Source organism: Penicillium chrysogenum (genome assembly GCF_028827035.1).
Source record: "Penicillium chrysogenum strain IBT 35668 chromosome Unknown utg000001l_segment0_segment0, whole genome shotgun sequence".
Lineage (NCBI taxonomy): Eukaryota > Fungi > Ascomycota > Eurotiomycetes > Eurotiales > Aspergillaceae > Penicillium > Penicillium chrysogenum.
The window spans coordinates 276,807-288,829 of record NW_026622749.1 but is presented as its reverse complement, the minus strand read 5'-3'; the positions used below and the strand labels follow the sequence as shown (position 1 = coordinate 288,829).

The 12,023-nt window shown below is 48.0% G+C and overlaps 3 protein-coding genes across 3 annotated transcripts; all 3 read right to left on the bottom strand.

The window, feature by feature from the left end:
• Positions 1-3,497: 3,497 nt before the first annotated feature.
• Positions 3,498-3,800, bottom strand: N7489_000121 (uncharacterized protein; the record flags this gene model as incomplete). The annotated part of the gene is made up of 1 exon (XM_056705877.1): positions 3,498-3,800. One exon carries the CDS (start codon positions 3,798-3,800, stop codon positions 3,498-3,500), a length of 303 nt encoding a protein of 100 aa, XP_056570179.1.
• A 1,430-nt stretch (positions 3,801-5,230) lies between these two features.
• On the bottom strand, positions 5,231-5,893 carry N7489_000120 (uncharacterized protein; the record flags this gene model as incomplete). The annotated part of the gene is made up of 3 exons (XM_056705876.1): positions 5,231-5,485; positions 5,539-5,665; positions 5,721-5,893. The coding sequence occupies 3 exons, from the start codon at positions 5,891-5,893 to the stop codon at positions 5,231-5,233; spliced, it is 555 nt and encodes a 184-aa protein (XP_056570178.1).
• A 3,307-nt stretch (positions 5,894-9,200) lies between these two features.
• On the bottom strand, positions 9,201-11,375 carry N7489_000119 (LipA and NB-ARC domain protein; the record flags this gene model as incomplete). The annotated part of the gene is made up of 4 exons (XM_056705875.1): positions 9,201-9,949; positions 10,002-10,145; positions 10,211-10,323; positions 11,275-11,375. 4 exons carry the CDS (start codon positions 11,373-11,375, stop codon positions 9,201-9,203), a joined length of 1,107 nt encoding a protein of 368 aa, XP_056570177.1.
• Positions 11,376-12,023: the final 648 nt, after the last annotated feature.

Below are 12,023 nucleotides of genomic sequence, written 5' to 3'. Positions count from 1 at the left end.
ACAGAGCAGGTAGTTGTAGAGGGGAAGTTGAGAAATGGGGGATAACCTGAAGGACACCCCAGGCAAGAGCTACTCCAGACCCTTGGGGTATAAATACCCCCTCCTCCCCCCCATCTCGTCTTTTTTTTTTTCTTCCTTCTTCATCTCTCCACATCCCCATACCACGAAAAACCTTTCATCAAATATTTCATCCATCCCATACCTTCTATCAGGTCCTTCATCATCAACTGGTGTTTTCCATCATCAGATTAAGCCTTATTACTTCTCCCATCTTTCCACATCGATATCCGGTGAGATGAAGCCTACTGTCACCATGAGGTTGAGACATTGGCCTTCGTCACGTCCACATGCATCACGTCCACATGCATCACGTCCACATGCATCACATGTAAGGTTAGTTATGCCACCCACTTCCGACTTTGTTCCTTCCTTACACTGACCCTTCAGACAACCTTGGAACTCAAATACATAACATGACATCCATGGACGTCTGGCCTACCTACCATGCCCATCGTCCATCACATGACTGCGTGGTTTGTTTATTCTCGCTCTCTCTTTTCTGTTCTTTCCATCTACTTACATCCATCCTTTAGGCAACTCAACCACACAACATCATTTCCTTGCAATGTACCTGGCACCTGTCATGTGCATCGTCTATCATATGACTTGTACGTTCTGATTATCTACTTTTTCTCCATTGTTCCTTCCACATACTTACATTGGTTGTTCAGACAACTCGATCATATGCTCTTTCCATCTTGGATCTCCCACTTCATGAGATCATTTCTTGTTGTCTGTCTCGTCACTCAATTCCTATGGTACGTGTGGTTTCATCTTTGTCCCACCATACCAACATGACATGGGGCTGACAATACAGACATATTTACTGAGTCACATGCAGTCTTGCCATGATTTGTTTCGGCTCCAGGGCAGTCTGAGTCGGCAGGCTGGCAATGACAACAAACGCGGAAAAAAGAAAAGAAAAAAAAAAAAGGAAAAAAACAAAAAGAAAAAGAAAAACAAAAAGAAAAACCCCTCAAACGACATCAATGAACAATCATCTACTCCACCATCTACTCCACCATCCATCCAAGTCCACCATCCAAGTCAACCAACCATCCAAGTCAACCAACCATCCAAGTCAACCAACCATCCAAGTCAACCAACCATCCAAGTCAACAATCCACATCAATCATCGAGCCAATTCGATCCGCATATCAGGTGAGAACTCTAGCATCAACCCCAATGGTTCTTTTGGCTCGCATCAATGAGTGGAAGACCTCACCAGTCCAGTGGCTGACGCAGGGAAACTGTTCATCCTCTGCTTTTTAGGGATCCACCAAGTCAACTTCCATCCAGTCAACCATACAGTCAACCTCCCATCCAAGGGAACCAGCGAAGTCAATCATCCAAGTCCACCATCCAACCCGTCATACGAGCCACCCAGTCAAACCATCCAACCAGACAAGCCACCCAGTCAATCATCCAAGTCCACCATCCATCCCGTCACACCAACCATCCAAGTCAAACCATCCAGCCAGACAAACCACGCAGTCCACCAATCATCCAAGTCAATCAACCATCCAGTCAAACCATCCAACCAGACAAACCACCCAGTCAACCATCTAAGTCAACCAACCATCCAAGTCAACCTCCCATCCAAGGGAACCAGCGAAGTCAATCATCTAAGTCCACCATCCATCCCGTCATACCAACCATCCAAGTCAAACCATCCAACCAGACAAACCACCCAGTCAACCATCCAAGTCAACCAACCATCCAAGTCAACCAACCATCCAAGTCAACCAACCAGCCAAGTCAACAATCCACATCAATCATGGAGTCAATTCGATCCCAATACCAGGTGAGAACTCTAGCATCATCAACCCCAACCGTTCTTTTGACTCGCATCAATGAGCGGGAGACCTCACCAGTCCAGTGGCTGACGCAGGGAAACTGTTTCTCCTCTGCCTTGTAGGGATCTACCAAGTCAACTTCCATCCGGTCCACCATCCAGTCAACAGTCCAGCTCGATTAGGAGGAGGTCAATCAACCTACTTCAGTCATCCACTTCCAGTCTGACCGTGTCGGGCCTTAGGGCTTCAGGACAATCGGCAGACTGGTCAAGCAACCCACTTCCATCAACCACCCTCGAGCAACCACTTCCAGTCTGACCGTGACGGGCTTAGGCTTCAGGACAATCGGCAGACTGGTCAAGTGCCAATTCATCCATCCACTTCGATCCACCGCTTCAACAGACCACTCCAACAAACCACTTCCAGTCTGACCGTGGCGGGCTTAGGCTTCAGGACAATCGGCAGACTGGTCAAGTGCCAATTCATCCATCCACTTCGATCCACCGCTTCAACCCACCACTTCAATCCACTTCCAGTCTGACCGTGGCGGGCTTCGGCTTCAGGACAATCGGCAGACTGGTCAAGCAACCCACTTCCATCAACCACCCCAGTTAACAATCAACCCCCCTCGAGCAACAACTTCCAGTCTGACCGTGGCGGGCCTTAGGGCTTCAGGACAATCGGCAGGCTGGTCAAGTAATCCACTTCGACCAATCACCCCAGTTAACAATCAACCCCCCTCGAGCAACAACTTCCAGTCTGACCGTGGCGGGCTTCGGCTTCAGGACAATCGGCAGGCTGGTCAAGCAACCCACTTCTATCAACCACCCCGATAAACCACCGCGATAAACCACTTCCAGTCTGACCGTGGCGGGCTTCGGCTTCACGACAATCGGCAGACTGGTCAAGTAACCCCATCCATCCATCCACCACTTCAATCCACTTCTAGTCTGACCGTGGCGGGCTTCGGCTTCAGGACAATCGGCAGACTGGTCAAGTAATCCGATCCATCCATCCACTTCGATCCACCGCTTCAACCCACCGCTTCAACCAACCACTTCAATCCACTTCGATCAACCACTTCCAGTCTGACCGTGGCGGGCTTCGGCTTCAGGACAATCGGCAGACTGGTCAAGTAATCCGATCCATCTATCCACTTCGATCCACCGCTTCAACCCACCGCTTCAACCCACCACTTCAATCCACTTCGATCAACCACTTCCAGTCTGACCGTGGCGGGCTTCGGCTTCAGGACAATCGGCAGACTGGTCAAGTAATCCGATCTATCCATCCACTTCGATCCACCGCTTCAATCCACTTCGATCAACCACTTCCAGTCTGACCGTGGCGGGCTTCGGCTTCAGGACAATCGGCAGACTGGTCAAGTAATCCGATCCATCCATCCACTTCGATCCACCGCTTCAACCCACCGCTTCAACCCACCGCTTCAACCAACCACTTCAATCCACTTCGATCAACCACTTCCAGTCTGACCGTGGCGGGCTTCGGCTTCAGGACAATCGGCAGACTGGTCAAGTAATCCAATTTGATCAACCACCCTCGAGCGACTATTCCAGCTTGACCGTGGCGGGCCGTTTGGCTTCAGGACAATCGGCAAGCTGGTCAATCACTTCGCCTCGATCAATCCACTTCCAGTCTGACCGTGGCGGGCTTCGGCTTCAGGACAATCGGCAGACTGGTCAAGCAACCCACTTCCATCAACCACCCCGATAAACCACCGCGATAAACCACTTCTAGTCTGACCGTGGCGGGCTTCGGCTTCAGGACAATCGGCAGGCTGGTCAAGCAACCCACTTCCATCAACCACCCCGATAAACCACCGCGATAAACCACTTCCAGTCTGACCGTGGCGGGCTTCGGCTTCAGGACAATCGGCAGACTGGTCAAGTAATCCAATTTGATCAACCACCCTCGAGCGACCATTCCAGCTTGACCGTGGCGGGCCGTTTGGCTTCAGGACAATCGGCAGGCTGGTCAATCAACTCACTTCGATCAATCACCCCAATTAACCCCTCCAATCAAACCGCCTCGAGCAACAACTTCCAGTCTGACCGTGGAGGGCCTTACGGCTTCAGGACAATCGGCAGGCTGGTCGATCAATGGGCTTCGATCAACACCTCGATCAATCAACTCCATCACCCACCCCGATCAACCACTTCCAGCCAGACCGTGGCGCGCCCTTGGGCTTCAGGACAATCGGCAGACTGGTCAAGTAATCCACTTCGGTCAACCACTCCAACCATCAGTCTTCTCCAATCACCCTCGTCAAATTATCAGTCTTTCGAACAACCATCCTCCCAGTTCAATCAACTATCCACATTTGACCACCCACCCACAATGCTTGAACCTTGAAGAATGCGGATGAAAATGACAAGGCCTTGGACGATAAGAGCTCCGCAGGAGGCTGCTCGTCAGAGAGAGGGGGATAGGTTGCCCGATATCCATATTCAGCCACCGACGATGCTTGCCCTTTCGAGAGGAGGAACGAAAACAGGCGGCCTTGAACAACATCTCTCTACGGGAGAGACTGTCATATACCATGTCACTGTTACCCTTGCTCAATATATCACATTTCGTCCATCAGCCTACATATTATGTAGCGTATATAAACCTTTCTGTGGGTATACGCTAGAGGTTGGAAGTAATCCTTCAGCTCTCATATCGACAAGCATTGGTGGGGTGCATTCAAGGACTGGCTGAAAACTCTGTATCTTTCTCAATATACCCTTCGATCGTTTTCCTGGCCACTTGTAGACTACCTTGGACAAATCCAGTACTGCCATTCCTCTAGGCTTCACCCGCAGGATCAACCTCTTCTAGGCTGGGGATGTCCCGGGCGGACAGTCTCAGCCAAGCTCCATTTTGTTTAAGAGACATTGTTGGAAATAGGTTTCATTAGTTTTATCCCTTTTAATCATTTTCAGACTCTCACATCTACCATGACCCGACTTACTTTATTGCCAAAAAAGTTGTCACTAACAAGGCCGAGCTGGGCTAATGGTAGGGCGGGTATACCGTCAGGGGGTTGTGAGGGGAGTGGGAAGGCGGTCTGATAAAGGCGGTAAAGCGGGGTATTTATAAAGAGCACCCGCTTCTCTTCCCTACCTAGGTAGATACATATATTCTCTGAGCATCGTACCATCCAATGAACACAATGACTGTCGAGATGCATTTTTCCTAACTGCCTATTCTAGATGATATTTGTCCACTTTAGAAATGCTCCAAATATTAATAAATCAGTGACTGATAGAAGCGGGACATATGTACTGAATAATATATTTCTGGATTTCAGCGACGTGATGTTCCATAACTATGTATGTATCACTCCCGTAGACCTAGTTAGTCACAGCACTCTACGGCCGCAAAAGCGTAAGTGCTCCCCCAACCAGGTGTAAGCTTCCGGTCACAAAAGCCTGTATTCCACCTTCTTGTGCACTGATTCGTTTTGCGAGATTCAATGCCCCCTCAATAGTCGGCTCACTGAAGACCTTGGCCTGATTATCGAAGTCTTGCCACGACGAAGAGTATGTAGCGTAAAGATTGCGTAATGGCGTTTTGGGCACGGTGACGGTTTTATCTGTCACCGGAATAGTCAGTTCGACACCTTTCTACAACAATAGCTTGGTTACTTGCCTATTCTCGTGGACTCATCCATTCTCACCTGGTTTATGGTGAAGATGATATGATCTGGTCTCACATTGTATTCCAAGAGAGCATGCGCTAGACAGTTCATGAGGCTCACTCTATCACGTTCCTTAGATAGGTGGCTGAAGATAAGAACACAACACCTGGACCAATTCTTAGTCGACCTATGATGCGAATGAACTAAGCTGACCAACTAACCTCGGCGGATTTAGGACGTTGATGTTGTTTGAAAACCATTCCGCTGCTTGTTTGACGCTCAGATCGTTGTGAGCCCCATCTACAAACCATTGAGACGTCCCCTCTTCTATAATCTCGAATCGCCCGGCCCAGGAAAAGTTGTTGATGCCCCTAGCAATATCCTCGGAGTTCATTGTATGGCCAGGTGCTTTGAGCTGCAGAAACATTCTAGATAGCGCGAGTGCCAAGGAGGAATTTAGGCGCTGTACTGGGATACTCAGCACTCCGACATCAGTAGAGAGACAATTATCAGGCGGAACGAATGTCAGAGTCGTTTTATTTTCGGCGGCACGATCGCACAAGACTTTTATCGCTCCTGTTTCCTGTGGCACCGAGAATGCAGGTGCTTCAGCCTTAAAAATCCCTGCTTTGTGCCAAGCAATGTTTCCGAGCGTAGGGCCTAGCTGCCTAATATGGTCTATCCCAAGGGAGGTAATCCCTGTCACGATGGGCTTCTGTATGACGTTAGTGGCATAATACTCACCGCCATGGTGAGTCTCGAATATTGCAGCGTCAACATTCTCTCTGATGAATACATGGAAAGCCAACAAAGCCAAACACTGTAGGTACCGAGGCTGTTTCGTGGTTTCGACATCCTGTCCTGGACCCAGAGAAGCAAGGCCTTCCCATACTTCAAAAAAAGTACTGCGTAAAGAGATCCTCTGATATTGGCTGGTTGTCAATCTGTATCCTCTCTCGGACGCATTGTAAGTCTGGTGAGGTATATAGCCCTATCCGCTTTGGGAATCCCGTTCTTTGACCATGCGCATGCAGGAATGAGCGGGTGAACGCGCAGGTACTCCCTTTGCCCTTGGTCCCGGCGACGTGGATGATATTAATGTCATTAACATCGCTCTCCTAGGCCTAGTCAGAACGACAGCCGTACAAATGGAATCTATCGTTCATTTATACCGAGTGTCCCAAAATTTGCAGCCACTCTCTCATTCCAACTAAGCTGGGCACCCCTCTCATATTGTGGTTATCGTTAGGAATCGCTGTTCCCTGATGGGTTGGAGATACTGCTGGGGTTTCGGGTCGGGCTTTACGCATTCGCGTCGCTAGGAGTCTGAGGGCATTCTTTGATTGTTAGATAAGACGTTATACACGTTGGGAAATAGTACCTCGTAGCTGTGATTCATAGTTATAGTGAATTGGAATATACAGGCTTGAATATCGACGGTTGTCTTGAAATAGGTGTTAGCCTAGATGAAGATGCCTGCTCTCGGCTGTTGGTGGCGTGGGTTCTTTCTTGAAATATTGCCAATATAACCATTCAGCATGGGATGATTGAAAAATCTCTTGCAAAGATAATAGTATGAAAAAGACGACGCAAGAGGTATACTAAAAAACTGTTTAATCTCTTTGTCCATGGGGGAAAAGGGGGAGAGCCCATATTTATGGACTTCTTCCTCTCACGTCAACATGGCAGATGAAAGGAGTCAACGAGAATCAAGAAGATGGGGCCGAAATTACTAAATGTAGGCGGGATTAAAATGTTGGGACGCTGTTTCAGTGTGATGATACGAAGAAACAAAGAACAAGACCAAACTGAATACGGCCGAAGATGCTAGTCTAGCTTTGGCAGGAGTCAGTGTTTCTTTCAGGATCAAATTAGGGGTTAGTGTTGAAACAAAATAACATGTTAGTCACTGAGCAGGGACACCAATGACTCTTGGGTAAACAGTGCCTTATTCTGAAATGTCTTCGAAGGCATATCCGATAAGATTAACCGTGACAGGGTGTACGAAGTACCTACACTGAGCTTGCTAATACACTTATTAGGTTCTTATGTGGTCTCCTGAAAATGAATTACGTTTTTGGGAAACAAAGAGAATATCCAAGCCAATCAGTCGAGATGCGGAATGGAAAAAAAAAAAAAAAAAAAAGAAAAATTCATCAAAGGCCCTCTAATCCACACCCGCCTTCTTCAGAAGGTCAAAAATCAAATCGTGCCATTGGGAATTGAACAATGGGATCCAGAATACTCGCGGCTCTGATGCGATATTTGCCCTCCCCTCTTGGAGTAAATCTTTGCTTCCCACTTCGCCGGTCATCATCAGCGCATGGGCTATGGAGCATCGAACAAGACCGGCATTAAATCCAGCATTCAGCTTGATACGATCCAGGACCCTTAGCGCATGCCTCCAACATGATATGGCCTCTACCCACTCTGACTTTCGATGAGAAATCCTCGCAAGAGATACCCAGGTATGGAAACTATTGACATGTGCCTTATAGTCTGGGAAGCCAGATGACGGCAATTCTCGCTGAAGATCTGTTAGGAGTGAAGCCGCTTCGGCGTACATGCTGCGTTGCAGGTAGGTCTCCGCCAGCGACACCTGCAACCTTCTCCCAGTGGGACTGTTTTGCGTCCTATTTTCTCTCATCGGGTTCAATTCTTGCTGCAGGAGCTTTTCAGCATCGGCAGGCTGACCTAGTTCGCAATATAGATCTGCCACCCCGGAGAGAAGAACATGATACCAACCTGTGCCTTCAAAGTAGTCGTCAAGGAGACTGTCTCGCAGAACGCCTTCCAGGAGGCCAAATGCTTCTCTAAACAGACCCTAGTAACGAAGTATCTTCTCTATGGTTGTATCGCGTGCCCTTAATGTTATTGTTTCAAGTGTAGATGCCTCCCTACCCAGCGGCATCCACTCCATTAATTCCGCTTTCGCCTCGTTAAGCTCTCCTTGGCGGATGGGATTCTCGCAAAAAGAAATGATCAGCTCCCCACGCTGCGCGTTGAATCTCCTGCTAATATCCAGTTCCTCTGGGCTGGATAAAGCGACGTCTCTTAGAAACGTCTGCAGGGCGTATTCTGACTCTCGCGGCATCCCAGACATTCTCATAACGGAACTGTCTCTGTACGCAAGCCATGAACTTAGATACGGATCACGATCATTCTCGAGTAGCTTTTTGGTACGACTGATTGCTTCAACCTTCCACTTTGCATCCGAAAACCGTGACGCGGCAAGGAGAGTTGATGCAAGTTCGTGCCGAAAGGAGGTCTGATCTCCGTGTCCCAGACACATGGAATCGTATTCGAAAAGTACTCGACTCAAGTGAGGTAGTATGATTCTTCCGCTTTCTCCGCATCTGTATGTTCGGTCAGACCTTGAATTCCGCACTGTGAATAGACCGGACTTACAGTGGTTCAATGTATCCGTTTCTTGGAAACGCGTGACAAACTAGTAATATTGCTTGCCATCGCCACCTACTCACATCTGATGGCGGCAATCGGTGTACTGCACAGTACTGAACCAGAGGGTGGATAGAGAAGTTCCTTAGTCCGTTCGATTCCTGGTTACAGGAAATCAACGAAAACGAAAGCAGCTTTTCAACAGAATTATCGAATTCGAAGTCAGCCTGTATGATCTTCGTCAAACATTCATCCACGCCTTCGTCCTCCGCACGAACTTCGGTCACCTCGCCATCAATGCCCTACCGTTTCTGGGGGGACGAGCCTCGGTGCAACATCAACTCAGGGATGGACGCCTGGTCTAGAAACGAGAAAAGAAGTAGAAGGTTGGTAGCAGCTGGTGATTCCTGCTCCACTTGCTTGAAATTGATCTCCCACGCTGTCAGGATGGCTTGATTAGTGTCTCCAAGACGGGTCGAAAACCGCAACAACTCGTTCCGACGAGTTTTGTAAAGTTGATGATATTCCCCAAGAGTTCTATGCCTTGAGCGTAGAAATGCCCCTGCATGTACCAAAGCAAGGGGAAGCGATCCAAGAAGGTCCGCAACGTCCCTGGCTTCTTCCATTTCGTTGTCTGTGGCGTGTCGAACACCAGATCGCTCGAGCAGTAACTGCGCCGCGTCTTCAGTAGTCAAGGGTTTGAGCACGTGGCCTTCCTGAGCTATTTCACCGATGATCCCTTGATCTCGTGTAGTGAATATGACGTGACCCCAGTTCACAGCAGGCAGGTACTTTCTAATTGGCACTGAGCTAAGATCGTCCACGTTATCAAACACAAGCAGCCACTGGGAGTTCTCGGCTCTAGATAGCCAGCTCCTGACCGAGTTGATCTTATTTTTCGATTCGCCGAGCTTGAGGAGGTTATGCAAGCGATCAAAATATGCTTCAAGGGAAGCCACCGAGGCTGCGTTCATCAAGGCCACCCCAGTCTTGTACTGGGACCTTGTCTGTAAAACGTAGTGCAGAGCTGCTTGCGTCTTGCCCAGGCCACCTGTGTTCAATTAGGATCACATCGAGGAAAGCCGTAAAAGGACCGTACTCACCAAGACCGCACAGCGCAAATGTTCGCCTCGTTGGAGATTCACTTGGGTCGCCGTAGAAGAATGTCTTCATGGTCTCCAGAACATCGTCCCTGCCGCAGAAAGACGGACATGGCAATGTTGTAATATCGAATGGTATTGCAAGCACTGTTGAGTATTAGCACAAGTTGGGCTGAGACCTCATAAAGGCAATTCTCAGACAGGATCCATACCCAACTCTTGACCAGATGTCGACTGTGCCGTGGAGCCACCTTGGAAGTCCTGGGCAAGCTTTTGTAGTCTACGTAATACAGGCCGGAAAGTACGGTCTTGGAGAGACGTGAATCTAACAATATTCCGGTGGTCGGCAAATTGAGGAATGGCGATCTCATGAGGGACGTTCAGAAGTGCGGACTGTTGTTTGACAATCTGCGAGCTTATAAGCAATGCGTTAGCTCAAGTGCCGGGGGTTAGTTACCAGCTTCCTTAAGAAGGGGCCAATCGACGTTAATTCCAGTTCATAGAACGAGATGAGCTTGACTTTGTTCCTTCTTTTACAAAAGTCTTCAGTGATTTCCAGTAGGGCTTGCGAGTCCTTTTGCAAGACCCCAATGAGAGTGCGCGGCGGTCTCATTGGCGAACAGGCCGAAACAATGTTCGCCATAAGCTTTCCCATCACTGCAAGGCTGCTACCATTGTGAGGGGTACCTTCATCAAGTCAGAGTAATCAGAGTATCTTGGCCGCGCGGATCCTACCAAGAAACAGAACCCCATATACTGATCGTTGCACCTGCTCTTGTTCTTCGGAACAGCCAATCAACAACGCCTATATTTGGTGAGTACCGGCTGGAGGGCTATACAGTGACCGAGCTCACCTTTTTCGCCACAATTCCACCTAAGCTGTGGCAGACGAAGACAATAGGTCGTGATTTCTCCTTTACGCGGGTTAGTAAGGACGTTCTTTTTCTCTTCTTTTCTTCTCAAAGAAGTGTTCTGGTCTTCTTACTTCTTCTGTTGTTCTGAAATCGACCAATTCGTTGAGGAGTTTTGAGGATATACTACGCAAATCTTGCTGCGCTGTAAAATTCTTGAAACGGGCATTGTATCCAAATGTCATTATCCGAATATTGGGTAGTGCTTCAGGCAGTAGGTCCTTCAACCACATAACCCCCGTTTTTTGGTGAGTCCATGTGTCGATGGCATCCCCATTTAATCCATGAATGGCAACCAAAGTACAACGTTAGTCATACTTCTTTTTCTTTCACTATGGCATCACTCTTTGGGAAATATAACTTACTCGGACAGTACCACACTAGAAGAATGATTCTTCTCCTGCGTGGTGAAATTGAAATTAGGATCATGAAGAACAGTCAACCCGTATCTTTCTTCTCCAGTCATTGCGCAATTTTTATGTAGGGCTCCTAGGTTGCAGCGAATGGATGGTCTATAATTGACGGGCATTTCAGTGATTAAAAGGGAAAGGCACATAATAAGGAGGGAGACCTGTGTCGATCAACCAAGTGCGTTTTACTTGCATCAGTGGCATTAAACCAGCACACGAATGTCTCACAACAATCTGAGTCGCAGCCTTGATATGTCTTATATTTGTCCAGAGACACTACATTTTCAGTCACCGCGTTGTGGTATACCAGTAATACCCATCTGCCTACCTACGTAGGTTGGTAGAAACCTTGGTGAATACATAGTCACCAGCCTTACCCATGGATAATAACACGGCTTCATAGCAGACTTTACATGCGATCTGGACAACGCGAAACACATAGTAATGCCTATATATGAATTACAGCATAGTATAGCAACGATTACCTATATTAACTTTCCCTTGTAGACTGTTTTATACGATATATACCTAAAGATAGTCTCTGGAAAGTTTCAGGAAATTTAATCAGTTGCCGAGACATACATGAGTGTATATTTCTAGCGTTCAGTGGCCTAATTTCCGATGCCATACTAATGCATGTTTCCGGTTGCTTCAAAATTGAGATATACAGAAGAAAATAGGGATTTTTCTATTCGCCAGTATCC